At 42.2% G+C, this 24,901-nt stretch overlaps 1 protein-coding gene across 1 annotated transcript; it reads left to right on the forward strand.

Annotated features, from left to right (window-relative positions):
- Positions 1-1,797: 1,797 nt before the first annotated feature.
- Ttc5 (tetratricopeptide repeat domain 5) lies at positions 1,798-23,955 on the forward strand. The gene is made up of 10 exons (XM_021639039.2): positions 1,798-1,883; positions 6,448-6,580; positions 10,522-10,733; positions 11,094-11,244; positions 12,973-13,064; positions 14,630-14,686; positions 15,334-15,480; positions 15,623-15,837; positions 17,987-18,131; positions 22,315-23,955. The coding sequence occupies exons 1-10, from the start codon at positions 1,836-1,838 to the stop codon at positions 22,432-22,434; spliced, it is 1,320 nt and encodes a 439-aa protein (XP_021494714.1). The 5' UTR covers positions 1,798-1,835; the 3' UTR covers positions 22,435-23,955.
- Positions 23,956-24,901: the final 946 nt, after the last annotated feature.

Genomic DNA, 24,901 nt, shown 5'->3' on the forward strand with positions numbered 1-24,901 from the left:
AGCAAGCCAGAAGGCACCAGATCTCATTATAGATGGTTACGAGCCACCATGTGGTTGTTAGGAATTGAACTTGGGACCTTTGGAAGAACAGCCAGGGCTCTTAACCTCTGAGCCATCTCTCTAGCCCCCAGAGGTTGTTTTTACTGGGAGAGTTTTACAGAGAGAACAACATTGATACCGCTGAAGACAGAACGAGAAAGCCAGAAGATTAGAACAGATTGCCAAAGTTATTAGTATGAGGCCAAGCAGAGCAATTCAGTCAAAACTGAGAAGCCAGTTTGAATCAGTCAGCGTGGAGAGGAGTTTGAGCCAGAACAGTTGAGTTGAATCAGCCAGCCAGAGCTCAGAAAAAGCTAGAAAGGGTGAGTTTATTCAGCGGTAAATCCCAGAGGCTGGAAACATTCTAGACCTGGATTAGCTTGTACAGAGGCTTCCGGAACTAGGCCTAGGTTAGCAGACAGAGGCAGTAGCCTCTGAGACAACAGTTAAGTCAGGTGAATAAAAGTTACTTTTACATCACGTGGATGCTGGGATTGAACCTGGGTCCTGGAAAGTCAGCCCGTGCTCTTCACTCCTAAGCCATCTCTCCTGCCCACATGGGCTCCTTTCAAGGCTCTGAAAAAAGCATAACGGGAAATTATCACTTCTTCCTTCCTTTTTGCTGTTCGGTTTCTTTAGAGGCAGTTGCTGTTGGAGATATCTAATATCGCTTTTCAGAGATAATGTTTTTAGCAAGTTGACTTTAAAAAAGTTTTAAAATCGTGGTTGGATTTGGTGATGCAAGTCTGTAATCTCAGCATTGAGAAGGCAGAGACAGGAAGATCTCTGCGAGTTCCAGACCAGCCTGGTCTACACATAGAGTTCCAGATAATTGAGGCTACATAGGGTGACCTTGTCTCAAAAATTAAAGTAAAAATAAATGTCAGGTAAAATAATGAATGTCTATAGTCCGAGCATTTTTAAGTGGCTGCAGGAAGATCAGGAATTCAAGGTCATTTTTGGCTTTATAGCAAATTCCAGGTCAGCCTGGGATACATGAGACTCTGTCTCAAACAAACAGAAGATTTAAAATGTTTATTTTTGGATAAGCAATTCATGTTCAAGGTGAAAAGCAGAAAATAGAATGAAAAAGAGTTTTCTGGGTTCACCCAAGGTTCTCAACTCCCCCCCTGCTTCTGTCTTCAGAGACTGTCTCTTTTGGAGATAATAAACACGAGAACATCGTTAATGTACAGTGTGGGGGCATGGCAGCCCCAAACACAGATTTCTTAAGAGAATGCATTAAAAATGCTAAAAATTACACGAGCAGCAATCTTCAGTTGGAATATATTCAGACAAGTTAGCCTTGTAGTACATTTCTTCTAAATAGCACCCAATACGTGGACTTTCATAACAGGTCTTGCTTTTTAAGAGCGATGTAAGCAAGGACAAGAATACACAAAACAAAAATTTGGGTATAATTAATGTAAGAACATTTTGATTCCGGAATTTGGGAAGGAAACATGAAAATTATTTATGAAACTGAAAGTGATCACAAACTTAGCAGGTGCCTGTTATCCCAGTTGGAAGGCGGAAACAAGTACAGCCCGGACCACTTAACCACACTGAGGTACGTGGTGAGACAGTGTCTCAAAAAAACAGAGCAAAACAAAACCCCAAAGCGGTTCCGGGACACCTTTGAGCTACAGAAGTTTGGATTAAGCGAGTTTGTAGCATGCTCTCTGGGGGCAGGTGGGCCTCCAGAGCCCTAGAGGTCGCTGTGGTTTCATCGTGGGAACGGCTTCGTCTCTGTGGTCGCGAAGTTGGGGGAGGAGGAGCCGAGAGCGGCTGGAACGATGGCTGATGAAGAGGAAGAGGCGAAGCGCATCTTGCAGAAACTGCAGGTGAGGCTGTGAGTTAAAAATAGTTGTTCAGTTGCTTTGGAGGGAGGAGGTGCAGGGGTCAGGGCCGGGGTGGCGGAGGGTGGGGGCTCAGTCTGGACTGCGGGGTGCTCCTTGGGGGCCCGAAGAAGTCCGCCCACTCGGGATCCCTCGGTAACAAGTAGCTGGTACGCGGTGTGGCAGGTCGCCCCGACTGTTAACGGAGTTGTTCGCTCTCCACAGCAGCCATTTCTTTAGCATCTTTCTCCTTTGAACTTGGCAACCCTCAGTAATGGACTGCAGGGCACATGCCCTGGTTGTTGGCTTTAGGATTTACCATCTTAATCACTTAGCCCCCCACCTCCCAGGTGGCCTTTCCAGAAAGGCAGAAAGGAGTTTCCTTCAAGTTTATGTCTTTACTTTTGTTTTAATGACCAACATTTTCCTTAAACCTCAGAAACTCAGTTTGTGGTCTAAGACATTCTGGAATTTGAACTAGAACTATGCTTATATACTCTTCTCAGTTTTGTTTTATTTATTTCTTTCTGGGTCTCTTGGAACTGCCTTTGTAGGCCAGGCAGTCCTCGAACTCACAGAGATACATTTGCCTATGCCTTCTAAGAAGTGGGGTTAAAGATATGAGCCATAATGCTCAGCTATTTCTAACAAATTTTAAAGCATTGATTATGTGGCTTTGTTTCTGGGGTGCACTAAAAGACCACTCAGAGCATGGGCTTTGATTAACTTGATTCCTTAGTGTGATTGGCAGAAATTAGATTCTTCTGTTCTCAGAGAGACTTTAAGTACATTGTGTACATTTGTACAGAAAAAAAAAAAAAAAACAAACCAAAACGTTAGACAGAATAGTGTTTGTCCTTGAGGCTATTTGGAGTGGCTATGAATCACTCCCTCTTTTCACACTTTCCTACTCTCATTTAACAACTTATTTGTATTGCTATTGGTGCCACAGAAAAATGTTCAGTCCAGGAAAACCAAATTGACGACACCACAGACAATAAGACCTCTTTTTAAGTTTGTAGCTGTGCTCATATTGTGACAAAAAGTAATTGGTTGTGACTTTTGCTTAGAACTCTCTTAAAAAAAGAATATTTGGCAAATTGTGTTCCACATACCATCTTGACAATTTTTTATTATAGAACGAATTGAAAATGCTGGCTTTATGTATGCGCTCAAATCAGTTTCTACAGGACTATTTTTTTTTTTTTTCTGGGAATAGTATATAGAAAGTTTAAAAGCACTACTGACAAAGGTGTCTTTTTATTCAGGGCTTTGAATTATATGTAACAGTTGTGGATTTGTTACTAACATGGGCCTATATAAACTAATCACTTTATTTAACAAGAGCCTATCATGATCTAGCCCCAGTTCTAATGCTTAAGGATCGCCCCAGTCAACACAAAATTCTTCCCATTATGGAACTCACAGTGGTGATTCCAGACAGTCACGAATGAATAGGCCATATAATTTAAAATGGTAGGCTCTTTGAAGGAAGGTAAGAGTGATTGACTGTAGAACGGGAGAGGAAGAAATTCTTTTGGTTTAGGTCAGCGGTTCTCAACCTTCCTAATGCTGCGGCCCTTTTATATAGTTCTTCATGTTGTGGTGACACCCAGCCATAAAATTATTTTTGTTGCTACTTCATAACTAATATTGTCACTGTTATGAATTGTCATGTAAATAGCTGATATGAAAGATATCTGATATGTGACCCCTGTGAGAGTGTCACCTGACCCCCAGAGGGGTTGAGACTCACAGGTTGAGAACAGCTGGGTTAGGATGTGTGTTGGTTAGATTTTTTTTTATCTACTTGATACAAACTGGATCACCTAGGAAGATGGAACCTCATTTGAGAAAAATGTCCTCATTTGGCCTGTAGACAATTCTGTGGCCATTTTTTTTTTCTTTTTTTCTTTTTGGTTTTTCAAGACAGGGTTTCTCTGTGTAGCCTTGGCTGCCCTAGATTCACTTTGTAGAGCAGACTGGCCTCAAACTCACAGAGATCTACTTGCCTCTGCCTCCCTGAGTGCTGGGCTTAAAGGCATGTGCTACCACGCCTGGCTCTTTTTTTTTTTTCTTGATTAATGATGGATGTGCAATTGCCCCAGCCCACTGTGGGCAGTTACCATCTTTGGGCAAGTGGTCATGGGCTGTTTAAGAAAGCAGGATCACCATTAGCCTGGAAGCAAGCGGGTAAGCAGCCTTCCTCCTGAATCTGCTTCATTTCTTGCCTTCTGGGTCCTGCCTTGATTTACTGCTGTACCTTTTCCTGAAGGTTGGTAAGTTGTATGGTTTCCTTTCCTCCCCAAGACGTTTTTGGTTGTGATGTTTCTTTTCTTTTCTTTTTTTCTTAATCACAGAAGTGAAAAGCAAACTGGGATAATTAGGCATTTAAGCTTCTATTCATGAGATCTGAGGAAAGCATTCAGGTGCTAAGAGTGAACTTAGTTGAGGCTGGTCATATGGCGTAAGTATTATTGGGAGAAGGATCATAAGAAGTGCAGTTTGTGGTACAGAGGTTGTGGGAGGTCAGGTCATGTTCCCTTGTAGCTTGCAGAAAAGAGTTAGATTTTACTGTTTGCAAAGGTGAAGTTTGTGTGAGAGAGTAGAAGCAAATTGACCTGTTAAGTTATTGCAGGCCATGTGATGGTGGCCTTTAAGCCCAACACTTGGGAGGCAGAGGCAGACAGATCTCTGTGAGTTTGAGGCCAGCCTGGTCTACAAAGTGAGTTCCAGGATAGCGAGGGCTACACAAAGAAACCCTGTTTTGAAAAACAAAACAAACAAAAAAGACTTACAGTAGTCCTATCACATAAGGAAGCTAGTTTAGTCTAGATGGTCATAGGTGGAGACAGGTGGATGAATTTAGGGTGATAGTTGATGTTATTTAATGAAATTGGCTATGTGTGTCCGCTGCTATTTGATTTCAGGAAAGAATAGATAGTGAAACAGTTTTGCCAGCATAACAGGATTTAGAAGCATTTAATGTTTACTCAGTAAAAAATGCAAGAGAGTCAGAAGCACAGCACAGAACCTCTCAAAACCCTAAAAATACTAAGTTTAAATTGGTTGGTTTGTGGTGGAAAATAAGGCCTTCCTTACAGGTTTGTTGTATTTAGAAAGGTCATGTATTTTCATATATGAGCATGTGAAAAAAATAATGGATACTTTTTTAAAACAAACAAAAGGTGCAGTTTTATTTTTTGGAGTTTCTTTTCTTTTCTTTTTCCTTTTGCAGTACTAGGGATGAGACCCAGAGAGCCTTATGTATGCTGTTATCTAGAAAACAGAGCTTAAAAGTCCATTTTAAAATAAAAGATTTACTTATTTATTTTACATGAGTGCTCTATCTGCATGTACACCTGCAGGCCAGAAGAGGGCATCAGGTCATATTATAGATGGTGGTGAGCCATCCTGTGGTTGTTGGGTATAGAACTCAGGACCTCTTAATCACTGAGCCATCTCTCCAGCCCCCAAAAGTCCATTTTTGAACCTTCCCCCTATCTTAGTATCTTAGCTTCTGTTATTGCTGTGAAGAGAACACTGCGACTCTTACAAAGAAAGCATTTAACAAAAGAAAGCATTTAATTGGGGCTTGTTTACAATTTCAGAAATTTGTCCATTAATGTCATGGGAGGGAGCATGGTGGCACTCAGGCAGACAAGATTCTGGAGAAGTATCTGAGAGTTCTTTATCCACATGCGCAGGCAGCAGGGAGAGACTTTGGTCTGGCTTGTGCTTTTGAAACCTCAAAGCCCACACCCAATGATACACTTCCTTCAACAAGGCCACTCCTCCTAATCCTTTCAAATAGTGCCACTCCCTGGTGTCCAAGTATTCAAATATATGAGCCTATGGGGCCATTCTTATTCACACACCTTTGTTGTTGTTTTTATTTGAAACTGGGTCTCTCCGTGCAGCCCTGGCAGTCAGCACCATGATTCATCTTTTTATTTTTCTTCTTTTTTTTTTTTTTTTTTTTATGTATTGGGTGTATGTGTAGGACACACGTGTAGAGGTCAGAGGACAACTTGGCAGGAGTTAGCTGTCTCTGTGCTGTGGGGGTTCTGGGAATTGAGGTCAGTCATCGGGCCTGGTGGCACACAAGCATGTATACTCACAGGGCCATCTATCTCCCCTACCCGAAAGTCCAGCGTTAGGGCTAAATTGCAAGGTTTTCTTCTTTGGAGGTCAGAATAAGATAGAATGGTCTTGTTGACTTCGGTTAAGTCAAGTCTCAAGGTGTCACTCCTGTCTGTTAGGTTAGGAATACTTGGTCATAGAGGAGCTCTGCCTGAGCTGGAGAGAACACGCGCGTGTGTGTGTGTGTGTGTGTGTGTGTGTGTGTGTGTGTGGTGCTGAGAGACACTCGAGGAGCAGCCTGGGACCATGAGATCCTGTGGCCCTGGCCCTTCCTCCCTATCTGTAGCATTTGATAGGACTGCGAACCTTCTTGATGGGCTGCGCTTCATGAGTGCTAGGCCAGGGGCTGCCCAGTTAATATAAAACCTTGTTTCTAGATGCTCTTCTCATCTAACGTTGACTTGTTGTTGTCCCCCCTGCCCCCCAGGAACTGGTGGATGAGCTCTACTCATTCCGAGACAGCTATTTTGAGACCCATAGTGTTGAAGATGCAGGACGGAAGCAACAGGATGTGCATGACCAGATGGAGAAGACCCTGCAGCAGATGGAGGAAGCACTGGGTAGGAGTTCCGAGGGCACCCAACCTCCTGCCCTCCACTGAAGTGTATAGTGCCGTAGTCTTCCTCTGTGGGCTGCGTGGGAATCTGTGTGCAGATGCCGTCCAGTGGAGCAGTGTGTCGTCATGCACCTGTGTGCCATAGCACTCTTTCACTGTAAACGTTTGATTATATGGTATAAAAATATATAGTTTTTGCAGACTGATGGTGGCTTGCACCTTTAATCCCAGCGCAGGGAGGCAGAGGCAGGCAGACTGTTCAAGGCCAGCCTGGTCTATAGAGTGAGTTCTAGGACAGCCAGAGCTACATAATAAGACCCTGTCTCAAAAAACAAACAAACAAACAAAAACACACATACATATTTTTTCTTGCAATAATCTTAATACTCTTGATTGATTTTTCTGCCTCTTTTTTTTTTTTTTTTTTTTTTTTTTTTAATAGGGTCTCATTATGTTGCCTGGCTGTTCTAGAGTTTGAATGTAGACCAGGGTGGCCTTGAAATCATCTTAAAATCTACTTCCTCTTTTGGGATTATGGACACCTGGATGATCAGGTGTTCTTGAAGATCCTAATTAACAAGTGGCTGGTCTGTTCCTGTGACCTGTCCTATGTAGTTCCCACTGTCTCTTAGCTAAGCTCAGGTCTAAAGCCTTGTTTGCTGAGGACTTTTAATTAACTGCTTCTGTTTCTCTAGGAAATTCTCTATTTCTCTTTAAATTGCTCATCTGTTCTTCATTTAACTTTGATAGGTCATGCATATCAAGAAATTTACCCATTTCTTTTAGGCTTTCCAGTTTGAAGGATTGTAGATTTTTAAAATATGTTCTTATGATTCTCTGGATTGCCTTGGTATCTGTTGTGATGTCCCCTTTTCATCTATAATTTCATTAATTTGGATCTTTGTTTTCTGTCTTGTCGTTAATTTGGCTAATGGTTTATCAATCTTTTATGACTACTATTAACTAATCATAGTTTTTTTTTTCTTTTTTCTATTTTGTTTTTTTCAGCTATGAGTTTGTTGAGTTTTCTTTTTCTTTCTTTATTTTTTTAGTTTTTCTAGAGAGGTTTTTCTCTGTGTGTTGTTTCAGCTGTTCTGGGACTCACTTTATAGACTAGGTTTGCCCTAAATGCCGGGATTAAAGATTGTTAAGATTCTAATATGAGATATTTCCATTTTTTTTTAATAGAGGCATTTAGTACTATGCACTTGCCGTTTATAACCGCCTTCATTTATCCCTTAAGTTTGAATATGTTGTGTTTTTATTTTCATTCAGTTCCTAAGTTTTTAATTTTCTCTTTAATTTCTCTTGACCCATTTTTTTTTTATTCAACCCATTCATTCATAGTGAGTTGTTCAGTGTCTACGAGCTTGAAAACTTTATGTTGTTTTTATTGTTGTTGATATCCATCATTAATCTAAGTTGGTCAGATAGGACACAAAATGTTATTTCAGTTTTCTTATGTATATTGAAACTTGCTTTGTGTCTGAGTATATGGTTAATTTTGGAAAAAGTTCCATGAGGTGCTGAGGAGAAAGTATATTCTTTTGTTTGTATGGAATGTTCTGTAATTGTCTGTTAGGTTTGTTTGATTTACGACATTATTTAGCTCCAGCATATTTCTGTTTAGTTTCTGTTGGGATGCCCTTTCAATTGGCAAGAGAAGTGTATTAAATTTACCCACTATCACTGTGTGTAGGTCACTGTACAGTTTTAGCTGTAGTTCTTTCATGAACTTGAGTGCCCTTATGTTTGGTGCATATATGTTTAAGATTACACTATCCTCCTGTTAGATTTTTCTCTTCATGACTATATAGTGTCTTTTCCTATCTTCTGGTTTGTTTGTTTGAAGTCTGTTTTTTTGTCAGATAATAAAATGGTTATGCCTGCTTGTATTTTTGTATCTATTTGCATGGAATATATTTTTCTATCATTTTATCCTGAGGTGATGTCTATCCTTGATGTTAAGGCATGTTTCTGGGATGTAGGAGAAAGATGGATCCTGATTTCTAATCTAATCTGTTAGTCTGTGTCTTTTTATTAGGGAATTGAAGTCATTGATATTGAGAATGGGCAGTGGGTTTTTTAATTCCTGTTATTTTGTTGTTATGCTGTGGGGTTTTTTTCCTTCCTCTTTTGATTTACTGTTCTGGATTATTTATTTCTTGTATGTTCTTAGGTGTAGTTAAAACCCTCTGTTTTCAGTAGAACTGGATTGGTAGATAGGTGCTACTTATATTTGGTTTTATTATGGAATGTTTTTCTTTCTTGCTATTGTGATTGATAGTTTTGCTGGGTATAATAGCCCCGACTGGCATCTCAGGTCTTTTAGAGTTTGTAGAACGTCCTTCTAGGTCCATCTGGCTTTTAGAGACTCCATTGAGAAGTCAGGTTTTATTCTACTGGGCCTGCCTTTGTATAGTATTATATTATATTGGTCTTTTTCCTTTATGGCTCTTTTGTAATTTTTTTAATATTAGTTACAGTTTATTAACTTTGTATCCCAGCTTATGGCTCTTGATATCCTTTTTTTATTCTGTGTTTTGGTTATTATGTGATGTGGGGAATTTCTTTTGCTGTTCTCTGTGTTGCTTGTATCTTGATAGGCACTTCCTTTAAGTTGGAGAAAAAATTTTTTTTGTATGATTTTGTTGAAAATATTTTCTGTGCCAGATAAAATATTATCCATGTTGTGTTTTTTTTTTTTTTTTTTTCCTTCCTCTCTTACTATGATTTGTAGATTTGGTCTTTTTATAGTGTTCCAGATTTCCTGGATGTTTTGTGCCTGGATTTGTTTTTATATTTAATATTTTCTTTGACTGCAATGTCTATTTCTTCTACCTTGGCCTTCATGCTTGAGCTTCCATTTCTTGTATTCTGTTGGTAAAACTTACCTCTGAGGCTTTTGTTTGACTTCCTAAGTTTTCTTTGTTTCTCGTTTTATTTCAGTGTAAGGGTTTTTTTTTCTTTTTTTAAAAGTTTTTTGGTGAGTCTTTGTTAAATTCTACTTTTGTGTCATGATTTTTTTCATTATTTCATTGCACTGTTTGTGTTTTGATAGCCTTCATTAAGAGATTGATTCATCATATTTTCCCTAAGGTCCTTAAACGTTTTCATGACTGCTGTTTTGAAGTCTTTGTCTTGTGTTTCAGCTTTATTACATTTCTCAGGGCATACTACAGCAGTGGTACTGGGTTTTGTTGGAGATACACTGTCTTGGCTGTTAATGTTTGTGTTTTCCAATTGGTATCCAGTCACCTGGGGTTAGGGTGATTGAGGTGTTCCTAGGTCTTTTTTGGGTTGGTGTTCTGTTCCTTAGTTCTTGTTCTCTCTGGATCTCAGGAAAGTGTGGTTGCTGAGGTTTGCCTGGTAGAAAGTGCTTCTCCAGGTCACTGGGTTGCAAGAATAATAGAAGTGGACTTGGAGAAAAGACAGTAGACTTGGAGAAAAGACAGTAAAATCTAAGGGAGAGAGCTGGGGGGTGGGGGGTGGGGGAGATAGGTCCACACCAAGAGTCTGTCCCCAGGGCATTGGAAGTAAGCTAGGAGCAGCAGCTCCTCTAAGTAGGTTGCAGTAAGAGTAAGGCAGGATGTATGACTGGAGGGACAGGGATGAAATGGGGAACCCTGGCTCTTTACACCGAGGAATCTCCAGTGAACAGAGTCAGAGGCGGAGCACCCTCAAGCAGCTTGCTGCAGGGCTGAGTCTGAGGCAGGAGGATAGTGAAAATCTACCAGGTCCTCACCAGGTGTGGCCACTGGGGGTTTGTAGGTCTTGTTGGCTGTCACGAAGGAACGTGGAAGAGCAGGATGGGAAGGCCGAGAGGATGCGTAGGAAGGAGCAAAGCTGGGTCAGCACCAAGGTTAGGTGGAGTCTCCACCACTTACTTATTGAAGGGAAAATTCCCTGGTCTTTCACTCCTTGATCTTTACCCCTTCTTCCTAGGTTCTGTCCAGGTCGAGGCACAGGCACTAATGCTGAAGGGGAAGGCTCTGAATGTGACTCCCGACCACAGCCCCGAGGCCGAGGTGCTTCTCTCAAAGGCCGTGAAGCTGGAGCCTGAGCTGGTGGAAGCCTGGAACCAGCTGGGCGAGGTGTACTGGAAGAAAGGGGACATTGCGGCTGCCCACACCTGCTTCTCAGGAGCCCTCACTCACGTGAGCTGCCCATTGCCCCATGTAGTTGGGAAGTAATGCAGTCCTTCGCTTCTTTTTAGGACAGGAATACCAGATCAGAATTGAGTGAACGAGGAGCATAGAATCAGAAGGAAGAAGAGCAGGCCTGCGTGAGCACTGGATAGGGGACAGAGGACTGAGAAAGGAAAATGGAAGGGATTAGGTTTGGCTCAGGTGGGAAGAAAATAGCATTCAGAGTAATCCATGGGCTTCGAAGGTACAATTGGTGGCTAGAATTAAGACCAAAAAAAAAAAAAAAATGGAATTAGTAGAAAACTGAGGGGAGTCTGAAGGGGGAGCCAGAATCACAGAGGTTGAGTTGTGTATCTTTCCCGTCTGCAGTGCAAGAACAAAGTGTCCCTGCAGAACTTGTCAATGGTGCTTCGCCAGTTGCAGACTGACTCTGGAGATGAGCATTCTCGTCACGTCATGGACAGTGTCCGGCAGGCTAAGTTGGCTGTGCAGATGGATGTCCTCGATGGCCGATCCTGGTGTGAGTGTTAAGAAAAGATGACCAGGCTTGTACAGTAGTGGTCCTCAGCCACGGCCAGACTAGAAGCATCTGGAGTCCAGCTGTGGTGTCTGACTTAGAGGCCACCTTTGTTTAAAATGAGCACTAAACTTTTTTTTTAAGTGAGTGAGTGTGTGTGTGTGTGTGTTGTGTGCATGTGGAATGGCCATGCACGTGTGGAGACCAGAAGACACTGTTACATCCCTAAGTGTTTGCTGGATGCTTGGCCTACTACATGGGACACAAACTCTGGTCCTTGTGATTTTGCAGCAGGCACTCTTAACCACCGAGGTGTCTCTTCAGCCCCTCTAAACTTATTTTCATTTCTTGGAACTCGGGGGGGGGTTGTCCTTGTTTGCCTTCTACTGTGATAAACGCGGGTGACTGATCAACATGGCAACTGGAGGAGGAAAGGGTTTATTTCAGTTTACAGCTTATTGTCCACTGTGATGGGAAGTCAGGGCAGGAACTCAAGGCAGGAACCTGGAGACAGGAATTGAAGCAGCTGTCCTGGGGAAGTGCTGCTTTCTGGTTAGCTTCCTGGGCTCACGGTCAGCCTGCTTTCTTGGAAAGCTCAGGACCACCTGTCCAGGTGTGGCGCTGACCACAGTAGGTCGGGCCCTCCCACATTAGTCATTAATCAAGAAAATGCCCCACGGACGTGCCTACAGTCCAAGTTGATGGAAGCATCTTCTTATCAATTGATTTTCCCTCGTCTCAGACAGCTCCTGTGTCTGTGTCAAGTTGACACCCCCTTCCTATCCCCCCAAAAAAAATCAGCATAAAGAACACCCCAAACTAAGTCTAGCACACAGGGCTCTGGTCAGACCTGTTCATCCTTCTTCTTGGGTGTCCATGTTGAGCTGTTTATCTCAGAGTTTTAACTAATCAGTGCAGTGTAATACCTGGCTTGAGTAGATAGGCCGCACCTTTCAGAAATAGACTTCCGAATCCCAGCACTCAGGGGGTAGGCAGGTGGATCTTTATTAGATTGAGGCCAACCAGGGCTAGATTGGTGAGACCCTGTCCTGGGGGGGCGGGGAGGAAAGGGCTAGAGAGATGGCTCCATGGTTAAGAGCACTGGCTGTTTTTCCAAAGGATCCAGGTTCAATTCCAAGCACCCACATGAAAACTCACAACTGTCTATAACTGGAGTTTCATTGGCTCTGGTGCCCTCTTCTGACCTCCACACGCATTGCGTGGTGTGATGCAGGCAAAACACTCATACACATAAAATGATATAAAATCTTTTTTTCTTTTAAAGAAACTTCTGGAAGCACAAGACCTGCATAATACTGTTCTCCCCTCCCCCACCTCTGTAGCAGGGCTTACAAAATCTCACCCCTTCCTGAAGTTGTATAGGCAGTTAATGGTTGTTGGGAGAGGGAGAGACATTTGGTAAGGTGCCCATACTACTGGTAATAACCACATCCATTCTCTCCTAAGCAACCCCAGTGAAACCCACTGGGTTAAAATAAACAGAGATGAAAGGAGAAGAGGTGTTGATTGGGAAGAGGGGGCTAGCTGATATGGAAGGGGGACAATGGAAGGTGTAAATACAATCAAAATACATTTTATGCGTGTATGAAAATGTCATAGTGAAACTATTATTATATACAGTTACATATGCTAATAAAAGCTTTAAACGAGAGCTGCTGGTCGTACCTTGGACTGGGCTCTGAGATGGCCCCACTGCTGTTGCTCTTGCAGATATCCTGGGGAATGCATATCTTTCTCTTTATTTCAATACTGGCCAGAACCCTAAGATCTCCCAGCAAGCCCTCAGTGCCTATGCTCAAGCAGTAAGTACTTGCGATTACCCAGGGCGGATGTAAAGACAGCAACAGGATCAGGAATGTTTGTCCTTCCAGTGCTCCTTTAGCAAGCAGTGCTGGCACAGATTGCCAGCATCTCACAGGCATACAGAGGTGGCCTGTTTTGTAAGATGTAGGGATGGGGTCTTGGTGACAGGTAACTCCTTCAGTTGTCTCAGTTTCTTATCGACATCATGGAGTCAATTTTAACATGCTCCCCTTTTTTTTTAGCAGGGCAAAAAAAAAAATACCCTTAGTAAAATAATAAATAATTTTAAAGAAAATGAAAGCTCTGAAAATTAAGTAGTGTTAAATTAAGTAGTTAATCCCAAATTGTGTATTTATTTATCTTATAAACAAGGTCTCACTGTGAAACCCAAGGTAAATTGCATGGCATGGCTCTGGGTTACCCACAGTGAGGCCTAATCTGCAGTTTCCAGGTAAGGAAACAGATTAGTGGAGCTCACACACCACTCCGTGTTCTCAGCCATGTTTATGTGAAGACACTTGCTTGGTGCTTGGGTTTCCTGAGGCTCTTAGTGACTTTTCTGAGTGGTTTTCACGTAGCCGTCACATTCCTCTCTAGTCTTTGCTTTCAGATTTCTTGGACATAGTATAGTAGCTTGCTTCTCAACTTGCTGTTGCCCACTGTGCCTCCTGGCAGAGTAAGGAAGCAGCGAGTGTGGATGCATTTTTGTGGTTAACAGACTGCCCAAAGGAGCTGTAGTTTATACCAAATTATGTACTTATTTATTTTATAAACAGGGTCTCCGAGCCCAGACTGGCCTCAAACTTGCGCTCTTCCCATCTCTGCCTCCTAAGAGCTGGTGTTATAGACCACACCTTCCTTTTACTGCAAGTTTTAAATTTTGTGAATGTTTATATTTTAAAGAATGTACCTTCAAAAATCTGTACTTGTCTTCTGCTGCATACTTGTTTTTAACTCTTAACTTCCTCTTCTACATTTAAAGACAGCTTTGAAACAGCTGTTTAAACAGTCTTAATTCCTGTTGCTTATGCTGTGCCCAAGCAGTGAACATAGGTAAAAACATCCACACTGCACAATCCCTAGCACATTTCTCCGTGGTGTCTCATAGCCTCTGTCTATCTGCTGTAGAGTCAGAATGTGACTCACTGTTTCTTTATAAAGGAGTTGACACAGAACCAAAGGCTTTGCCGAAGCCACGCTTATGGCAGAGGACTGTGTGCCATCATTTCTGCTTTAGGCTTTCCTTGTTTGTACCTTTGTCATGACTTCATTAAAAAAAAAAATCAGAATGCTTTCATGTATTTTTTTTTTATATCTATTTTTGTCATGCTGTGCGGGTTTAATACAACTATATTTTAAAGTCACACACGTGTAATCAACGATTTCTTCAGTGCTTCAGAGGCAGAGTGATGTACACTTAGTTACTGATCAGCAGCATGGGTATAGATAACATTTTGACAAGGAAGAACCTCAGATTTTTCTAGGGAGGTGAAATCTGGGGCATGTTGAGTTTGGGCATTCTTAAACTGAGTCAGGATCTATTTATCTCTTTACCCCATGACAGGAGAAGGTTGACAGGAAAGCATCTAGCAACCCTGACCTTCATCTCAACAGGGCGACGGTAAGACCCATCATGGTTGGTGGTCATCTGATGGTAAAATGAAAAGGGTGTTGAGGGCCTGGAGAGGTGGCTGAGAGCCTAAAAGCACTTGCTGCTCTGGCCTGGACCTCAGTTTGGTTCCCAGCACCTGTGTGGCTGTAACTTCAGTTCTAGGGGACAGGATGCCTCTTCTGACCTCTAAGTGCACTTATAAAATGTAAATGTCTTAAAAAAAAAAGACATCTAAGTTGTAGCTTTTGAGGATAACTGAGTTGTATAGGGACACAGTTGGATACAGACCACAAAAGGAAAGCCTGATTGTTCTTAGGAAGAGCTAGCTTCATTTGACCTCAGCTTAGAGGAAGGAAGGGAAGGAAGAGTCTGAGGAAATGGAGAGGACATAGAGAGTGAGGACATGGCTTTCAGAACTTCTCAAGTTTTAAGTATAAACAGAATAACATTTGCAGCTTAACTGCTTCAGAGTTTGAGTTACCTTCTTGGAAATTAGTTCGTCTTTGCATTGCCTTCACCTTGGCCCAGATGCGCAGCAGAAGAGAGGAACGTGACTGAGGGGAAATACAGTTTTTTCTAGATTTGTAGTCAGTTATAGCATTGTAGCATTTCCTCTGTGTTTTTCTATACTGACAGTTTTGGTTACTTTTCCACAGTTGCATAAATATGAAGAGAGTTACGGGGAGGCCTTACAGGGTTTCTCTCAGGCTGCAGCACTCGACCCTGCGTGGCCAGAGCCCCGACAACGAGAACAGCAGCTCCTGGAATTCCTCAGTAAACTAACCAGCCTCCTGGAGACCAAGGTAAAGCTGTGTCGGGGCGGAAGCTGTCAATCAGATAAAAAAGACTAGGTTTTCAGGGGAGTAGGCGGGTGGGCAGGTTGAGAAAGACTAGACGCAGTCAGTAGACCAGTTTCTAGCTGATCTGTTTCTCCTGCTTTTGCAGGGGAAGACAAAACCCAAGAAACTTCAGAGCATGCTGGGAAGTTTGCGCCCAGCCCATCTGGGCCCCTGTGGGGACGGGCGCTATCAGTCAGCCTCCGGGCAGAAGGTGACCCTGGAACACAAGCCGCTGAGTGCGTTGCAGCCTGGTGTGAACAGCAGTACCGTGATCCTGGGAAAGGTGGTGTTCAGCCTCACCACGGAGGAGAAAGTCCCCTTGTAAGTCTCGCTCTCCCTCTCCCCCTGAGCAAGTCCCTGCCACCTCCCGGCCCTCTCCCGGCCAGTAAAGGCACTCTGCAAATGACTTTTACCAGCTTATGGGACCTATTCTGTGTGCAAGCCTCCTCTAGGAGATACCTAACCATCTCTTTAATCAACCAGTCAATCAATCAGTTATTTTCACAGTGGTACAGTTGTGTTTTATTTATTTTATTTATGTGTGTGACAGCACATGTGTGCTACAGTCTTCATCTGGAGGTCCTAGAATGACCTGTGCCAGTTCTCCTCTTGCAGCATGTGGGTCCCAGGATCAGACGTCGGTTGCCAGGCTTGGCAGCAAGTACCTATACCCCATGAGCCATCTTTCTGGCCTCTAACAGTCTTATGATAGAGGCGTTTATAGCTTCTGCCATTGTCTATTGTTTTCCTGAGTTTGAGGCTTTGTGAATTCCTAAATTCCTATCTGAAACTGGCAGGTAATTTCTAGAAGACAATGTGTATGAGTGTCTGTTTGTCTGTGTGTGTGCTGTGTATAAAGTTTAGAAGAAGGCATCAGGGTCCCTAGAGCTGGAGTTGTGCATGGTTGTGAGCCAACATCTGGATGCTGGGAACTGAACCTGGGTCCTCTGCAAAAAAAACAAGTGCTCTTAATTGATGAGTCCTCTCTCAAGCCCCCTGGATGGGTCATTTTTAGAATAAGACAGAGAAACTCTAAAGCTCTTCATCTTTGAGTGTTGAGGATCACAGAGTTAAAGACTGACAGATTTAGATTCTGTTTCTAGATAGTTCCAGAAGGTGAGCTTTGGGTTAGAATTGAGGCCTGGTTGGGATCTTACCTTTTCTTTTTAATATACAATCAACTTGCTTTGGACTTATTGTTACTGTCATTTCTGTGTGGCAGAATAAAAACGGATGTGTGTTTTCACATCTGTAGTTCAAGAATTGTCATTTCAGACAGAAATCTTTTTGAGCAGAGGAATTGTATTTTGCCATTTATTTATTTGGGTTTTTGGCATATGTGTTAGAGGGAGTGGGAAAAAAAATATAAAGGACCCATGTAAAACATGCTTACTGTCCAGCGAAGGAGGGGGCTGGATTTTTTACTTAGAAAAAAATGTAAAGTCATTTGTTACTCGTTTTACATCCAAGTGTGAGTGTGCGCATGCGCCTTACTCATCAAGACAGCGTTTCTTAGTTCAGCACTGATCTCGCTATAGCTAATCTGCTTAGTCAGCTTGTTTCTGGGCAGGAATTTCAGGTGGGCGGTGTAGCCCTCACATTCCTGTGGACACATTCTGAGGCTCTGAATTCTAGTCCTCATCTCTGTGCAGCAAGTGAGACACACTGAGCCGTCTCCCAAGCACCACCCCCTTCTTTGTGAGTCTAGCGGGCCTTCAAGCAGGGTCTGGCCGTTTCCCTCGCTAATCCTGGGCTCACATGCGCCCCCACACTGGGTGTAGCGCTCCAGTTTTACCTGGCTGCTTTTCCCTATTGCCTTTTGGAATGGGGTTTTGCTGCGTAGTCCAGGTTGATTGTAAATTCTGTGTATTTCAAGCTGGCCTTGAACTTGGGATCCTCTGACTGAGCTTTATGTGTGCTGGAGTTGTAGATAGGTCCCAACAGTCAAACATCCTCCCGTGGAGCTACAAGTGAGGTTGTCTTTATCTGACTTCTGCTAGGTTAAGGGTTGGTTATAGCTGGATTATATTTTGTATCTTACTGCTAACAATGCTTCATATGTGGTAGTTAACCAAAGTGTGTGGAATCAACCTAAACTGACAGTGATGGTGGAGGGTTTGGCTAAGGGTGTGTTAAATTGATAGGCCAGGAATAATGGTCCAGCTGCAATATTTTGGGCTAGTTTATCATTAACATTTATCGTGACCTCAAGTGTGGCTGTGTCCTAAGTTCTTAGCAGAATGGCACGATTTCTGTGTCTTGTGCATGTTTCCTAGGTATAAAATGGAGATTTAAACTCTCATTCATATGAAGCATGTAGTGGATAATGGTATTTATAGATTTCTAAGTGAGCAAGAATCCATTTGTTATTTTGCTGTATTTTGAAACCATTGTCTCTATTTTTTCCTGCCACAAACCTTTGCCTTTTTTTCTCTCTCTCTCTTCGTCTTTAACCCACTTCATCTGGAAGCACATTCGGCTTGGTAGATTCAGATGGCCCTTGCTATGCAGTGATGGTGTATAATGTGGTACAGAGCTGGGGCGTGCTCATTGGGGACTCTGTAGCCATTCCTGAGCCCAACCTTAGGCATCACCAAATTCAGCATAAGGGAAAGGTGAGTAATGTTTATGAGTCTTCATAACTCATCAGACTTCTCCCTTTAAAACATAGGAGTAAAAGTAATGAATGTGTGTGTGACATGTGTCTTCTTTTGTGTATATGTACTTATTATAGAAATGTTGCTATACTGAGATACCATGGCCAAAAGCAACTGCAGAAGAAAGGGCTTATTTCACCTTATACTTCTGCATTGTAGTCCTTTGGCAAAGGAAACCAGGGCAGGAACTGGAATTCGAAACCAAGAGGCCAGAGCTGATGCTGAGACTGTGGAGGAGCACTGTTAACTGGCTTTCTTTTTTTTTTTTTTAAGAAAGCAAGAGTTTATTCACACAATTAAATGAGAAGTTTCTGTAAACAGAGAAGACACAGCTCATCACAAGTTCATCTATCCTGTCAAACAGCACATAGGAAAAAATCTCAGCAAGGGAAATATGAACAGGCAGTTTGTCAAGGTACCATATCCCATACATGGACAGTGACAGGATTGTGTGACTCAGTGACAGAGGCGTCTGGGAAAATCAGGCATTTCAGTAAATTGGTTTCAGAGGATGGTGGAAAATAAAACCACTCCCAGGTAGAGGCTAAAGACATATGTGCGTCTTTCATACTCTCTCCTCTCACGTGCCACATCTCAGCTTACCTCGACATCAGTCTTGTGTTCAGGGTAGCCTTACACATGCCCGTAGGTAATCACACACATGCATCTACCATATGTATATGTACTTAACATATGTACATAGACACTACGCTCAGCTTATGATCTTTACTGTATAATACATACCAAGTATACTCAGCTTGTTCTGTTGAAATTCAGCTTATTCCAACTAAAAAAAAACTGTTTAAACTGAAAATATATTTTAATACAGACTTTTAGCTCAAAACATTTTCCAACTAAATACGTCTTTGCTGATATTAGTAGTTGTCAGCCCCAGCAGGGATATGGGGACAAGAGAGGCATGACTATCCTCTGCCAGCCCGTCTGCCTTCCTTTTCTCAAACAACATTAATCATTATTCAGACTGTAACATACTCCGCAAACCTAAAACCAAACTTCCCCATCACCACAATTTCCTGTCCCAATCTCTGACTGCATAGCTACTACATAATTATTTTTCAAAGCGGCAGAAGATATGAAGAAATAGTAACTGTAGTATATAATATTTGATACTTTTTAAGTATAGAGCTGCAAACAGGGTAAGGAGGAGTTCACCCAGAAACTCTTGACCATCAATGTGAAGCGGGCTCTATGTATGTTTAGTTTAAGGTAAAGTTGAACTATGATTTCAATTATTTTTTTGAAGCTATCTTTGGAATTTTGGAACGAGCATTCTTACAGCACCCAGGACCACCAGCCCAAGGATGCCATGGCCCGCAGTGAATAGGGCCCTCCCCCATCAGTAATTAGCCAAGAAAATGCACTGCAGGCTTGCCCACAGTGCAGTCTGATGGGAGCATTTTCTCAGTTGACTTTCCCTCTTCCCAGGTGTCAAGATGACTTCAAACCTTCCAGCATAGTATTTTATATACATGTGTAATATGAGTGCTTTTCTGTGCATGTATTATATGTGTCTGATGTGTGTGTTAGTGTGCATGTGTTATAATGTGTGTGATATGTAAGTGCTTTTGTGTATATTCTAGACGAATGAGTAATATTTGTATGCTTTCACATGTATGTATCATGTGTGCTTTTGTATGTATGTATTGCACATGTGTGATGTATATTTGTGTTTGTGTATTATATGTACATGTGTGATGTGTATATGTTTGTGTGTATGTATTGTATCCACATGTGTAAAATAAATGCTTTAGTGAGTATGCATTATATACATGTGTGTGCTATGTGTACTTTTGTTTGTATTATTTACACATGTGTGATATGTGTATTTTTCTGTAGATGTGTTATTTACATGTGTGTGATGTGTGTGCTTTTGTGTAGTTTTTACACATTGCTTTCATGTGTATTTACATACATGTGTGCTTTTCTGTGTAATGTATATTACACACACAATATTATACCCACACAAATACATCTATATTTTATTGTAAAGGAAAACTACTGGTAAGCAAAAAGAAATTAAAGAATGGGAAGAAATATGTCCTAGATATGCTAGGGATAACTAGGGAACAAATCTCAGACTATTAGTCTTTTTGTTTGTTTGTTTTTTGAGACAGAGTCTCTTTACATATCCCTGGCTGCCCTAGAATTACTTGTACAGACGAATTTGGACTTGAACTCACAGATAGCTAACTGCCTCTGCCTCTGAAGTGCTGGGATTAAAGATACGTGTCACCATGCCTGGCTAGTCTTTTATATGTTAATGAGAAGCAGGCTATGTAAAGGAATTTTAGACATTTTTCTTGTAATAGAAAAGGCTCCAGCTCATCTTCCTACTTTTTAAGTATAGAGCTGCAAACAGGGTAAGGAGGAGTTCACCCAGAAACTCTTGACCAGCAATGTGAAGCGGGCTCTCTGAAGACACAGTTAAAAAAAGGTATTGCATATGTATTTGTGAACATCTCTAATATTTTTACGTACTTGAGTGCATTCTTTGGATTTGAGACACAGTGATGATGAGAGTTACATTTACTGAGCACTCGTGAGAGTGCTAGACACTGCTGAAAGTTTTACAGCCTGAATGGCCTGATTCGATTCTTATAAAGCATGCGAGGCTGGTCAGGAGAGATGGTTAGTAGGTAAGAGCACTGACGGGCTCAGGTTTGATTCCCAGCACCCACATGACAGCTCACAATCATCTGTAACTCTAGTTCCAGGGGATCTGACCTCCTTTTCTGACCTCCATGGGCGCTGGCACACATATGCACATATACACATGTAGGCAAAACACGTATATACATAAGAATAAAATAGGTCAACTTATAAACCCAAAATATTGTGAGAAGAGGTCCTTAGCCATATTCTTACCGTTCAGATTGGGGCAGCAGCCTATTGTGCACTGAGCAGATGTGGTTCACTCTCTGTTGTGTAGCCGACAAGCTAAGGATTATTTCTATATCTCAGACTTTAAAAAAGTATGTGTGTGTGTGTGTGTGTGTGTGTGTGTGTGTGTAGATATGCATACCATGCTACAAGTGGAGGGCACAGGTCTGCCTCTGGGAGTTGGTTCTTTCTAACGTGGGCCTCTGGGGCTAGAACTCAGGTCAGGCTTGCCCAGCAAGTGCTTCAGCTGTTGAGCCTTCTCGGCAGCCTTTTAGTTTAAATATATTTTATACATCTATTAGGCTGTTTTCTTGTGGGTAAGTGTTTTGCTTGCTTGTATGTATGTGCACCAGGTACATGCCTAGTGCTCTTGGGGGCCAGAAAAGGGCACTGGATCCCTTGGAACTGGAGTTAAAGGTAGTTGTGAGCTGCCTGATGTTAGTGCTGGGAACCAGCGGTTCCTCTGGAAGAACAATGCATGATCTTTAAATGCTGAACCATCTCTCCAGCCCCTATAATCTTCTTCTGAACACCGAAACACCGAAACAAGATTCTTGACAAATTACTTGCTGACTTTCTTAATGCATTTTATCAGGGTGAGCGTTTTACTATAAGTTTATTGATTGTTTTGTCTATGAATTGCTTTTTATTCCTCCCATACTTGCCCATGTTCTTGTTGGGACTTTGTAAGGAAAACAACAACAACACAAAACTTGTGAGAATTTTACTGTGGCTTAAAAGAGCTCACTTGACATCGCCCATCAAGCGATTCTTGGGTGAGGCTCCTCCTCACCCTGTCTACAGCTCAGCATACTTCTGAGCTGGGAACTGGGTTTGTACATTTTCCATTATTAGGAAAGTCGTTAAATTACTTTACATAGCCGGCTTCTCATTAACATAGAAAGGAGTAATTTTAATTTATATTTGGTAGTTAATCTGGGGCTTTAAGTTCCTGTGGTTCTGGCTGTTTCTAGGAACTGGAGGAGGGCAGATCCTCTGAGAGGCTCATGTCACCCGGTCTCAGGCTTTCTTGAACGAGGGAGCTGTCAGGATCTTGGAGTTGTGTTGTTGGTTGCTCTGTCTCTCTCAGAAACCGTGTCCTCTGTTTGTTCAGTTGTATCCAATGTAAGATAGAGGAAAGGAGTGAGCACGCAGGGAGGGTAGGCAGAATAAGTTGCTTTGCTGGAGTTTTTTTTTTTTCATGACCTAGGTCTGTAATGAATTGGTCTGTCTTTTCTAGGACTATTCCTTCTCCAGTGTCCGAGTGGAAACTCCTCTCCTGCTGGTGGTGAATGGAAAGCCACAGAACTCCAGCAGCCAGGCGTCTGCCACGGTGGCTTCCAGGCCACAGTGTGAATGACCCTGTGGAGGCTGTGGAGGCACACAAAGAAGCCCACGAGGGTGCTGCAAATGGAGATTCCTCTTTCATGCCCCTGACCGTAGTTGAGTCTCTGTCCTTCTCCCTGTGGAACCCCAACCCTCTTCAGAGCCATCACTACCCTTGTTTACTTCTCCCGCCTCTTCAGAAGTGCTGACTTGAAGAACAAAGCAGTAGTGGAACTGTTGGGACCCTGTCATGGGAGACTCTTTCCCTGAAGTCCTGAGATGTTTTGACCGTCCCCCAAACCCCTGTTCTCGTCTCCTTCTTGAGTCTAATATATATGTATATATCAGTTTACTATTTATTACTGAGGAGGCTTAACTTTCTAGTAGCTTTATATTTGAGCAGTTATTTTAAAAAACTTTTAAGTTTTATTTTCAGATTTAAGTTCTGATGGGTAGATTAAAGTTCTACCCTTTAATCTCAACACTTAGGAGGCAGAGGAAGGTAGATCTTTGTGAGTTCAAAGCCAGCCTGACCTTATATGGGGAGTTCTAGGCCAGCCAGACACTGTTTAAAAAAAAAAAAAAAAAAAGGAAGTTTTATTCTCTCCTTAGGGCTGGAACAAAATTAAATTTGTTTGGAAAAAAATTTTACTCTATAGTTCTGTCTTCTTATTCTCTCATGTTATAGAGATTCTTGGTTTTAAGATCTCTAAAGTCTGTTGGAGTAACACAGCTTTTTGGGAGGCTATTATACAAAACAGTTTATCTGGAATCACAGGCAGCTGAAAGCTGCTGGTGCTGGGAACTGAACTCAGATTTTCTGCACGAGCAGTCTGGACTCTTAAGCAGTATGTGTGCATGTATGTATGTGTGTGATGTATATGCACTTCACATGAGCAGTCTGTATCCATGCCTGAAACTTAGATTTCTTATTTGTGTGCAGTGCACACACACAGGGAAGTTCACATGCAGGCGTGCCTGAGTGAGGAGGCCAGAGCTGGGTGTGGGATGTCTCCCGCTGTCCCGCTGCCCTGAGGCAACGTCTCTGGGCGAACCTGAAGCTTGCTGTTCTGGCTGGGCTGTGTGGCCAGCCAGCTCCTGAGATCTACCCCTTCTACCCTTCAGTGTGGAGTTTCAGGCCCGTGCAGCTTTTTACATGGGTGATGGATTTGAATTCAGGTCCTCATGCTTGTGAACAAGCACCTTAGCCACCAAGCCACCTCCTCTACACTGCTGTGATTTGTTTTTTTATATTTTTAAATTCCAAATTTTAAAAAATTTCTTGTTTTGCTTTTTTTTTTTTTTTTTGAGATAGGTTCTCATTTGTAGCCTTGGATGGCCTAGACCTTACTATGTAGACCATTTGTAGGCTGGTCTTGAACTCAGAGATCCACCTGCCTCTGCCTCCTGAGGCAGATCACCTCTGTTAAAGGCAGGGATCACCATTCCTGGTACTGCTGGGGCATTAAAACAAATTTTATGATAATATTTGTGTTGAAGAACAATAAAGTTGGTAGCATGGAGCACTTTTTTTTAAAATATAATCTTAACATAAGACTTTTACCGTTTCATTTTGTGTGTATGTATGTGAGTGTGCATGTATGTTATGTATGTGGTATATGTGCACATCTCTGTATGTGCTACAGCATGAGACAGCAGAAGAGAAGCTTATTATAACGGATAGTATCAGGTCCAGAGTCAGAGTGCCTGGGATCAGATTCAGCTCATGTGCGCCCACCACTCCAGCATAGCTTCTGCCTCTGTGTTCTGGACCATATGTTGGGCGCGTGATGGCTCATTAAATCTCCTGGCAGACCTGCGAAGTAAGCAGCATCCTACTAATAGATGTAGACATGAAATTTCACAGGTAATCGACACAGATTCTCTCCTTGATCAAGCTGGGGCAAAGCTCCGCCGAGCTGTTTTGTTCCTTGTCTTATAAAGACTTGAATAAAAGCCTACCACGTTATTTAATTTATTCTTTGTCTTCCTTTTTTAAATTAGCATACAAGTAGTGTGTTTTCATCGTGACAGTTTCATATATACTTTCTTTCCATTGGGCCTTTCCTCCCACTCTACCCGATCACCTTCCCCTCTGACCTTTCCTGTCCTCCTTTGGGTCCCCTTCTTCATTACACCACTTCTGTTTTCATTTTCATGTCACATTTTAAAAGGATATACCTCATTTGACCGTGTGTGTGTGTATCTGAATGTGGGTATGTGTCCGTGAGTGCAAGTGCTTATGAAGGTGAGTGGTGTTGGATCTCTTCGGACCTGGAGTTAGAGGTGGTTGTAAATTGCCTGATGTGGGCATTGGGAGACAAACTGGTATTCTCTATAGTTGCATTCTGTCCCTCAGCAAGAGCAGCAAGGGTTTCTAACCACTGTGCCATCTCTCCAGCTCCTGGAGCACCTGTATTCTATTTCCTCCCATTTATATTCCTCTCTTTTCTTGCAGTCCTTTTTTAGCCTTGATAACTCATACTTCCGCCATATATACA

This window comes from Meriones unguiculatus, chromosome 9, assembly GCF_030254825.1.
Source record: "Meriones unguiculatus strain TT.TT164.6M chromosome 9, Bangor_MerUng_6.1, whole genome shotgun sequence".
Taxonomy (NCBI): domain Eukaryota; kingdom Metazoa; phylum Chordata; class Mammalia; order Rodentia; family Muridae; genus Meriones; species Meriones unguiculatus.

Excerpts from the sequence above, each read along its gene's own strand:
- Ttc5 (XM_021639039.2), top strand. The coding sequence starts at position 1,836 with ATGGCTGATGAAGAGGAAGAGGCGAAGCGCATCTTGCAGAAACTGCAG. Across the intron at positions 6,581-10,521 it reads GCAGATGGAGGAAGCACTGG|GTTCTGTCCAGGTCGAGGCA; the intron begins GTAGGAGTTCCG and ends CCTTCTTCCTAG. Across the intron at positions 15,481-15,622 it reads CCAGCCTCCTGGAGACCAAG|GGGAAGACAAAACCCAAGAA; the intron begins GTAAAGCTGTGT and ends CTGCTTTTGCAG.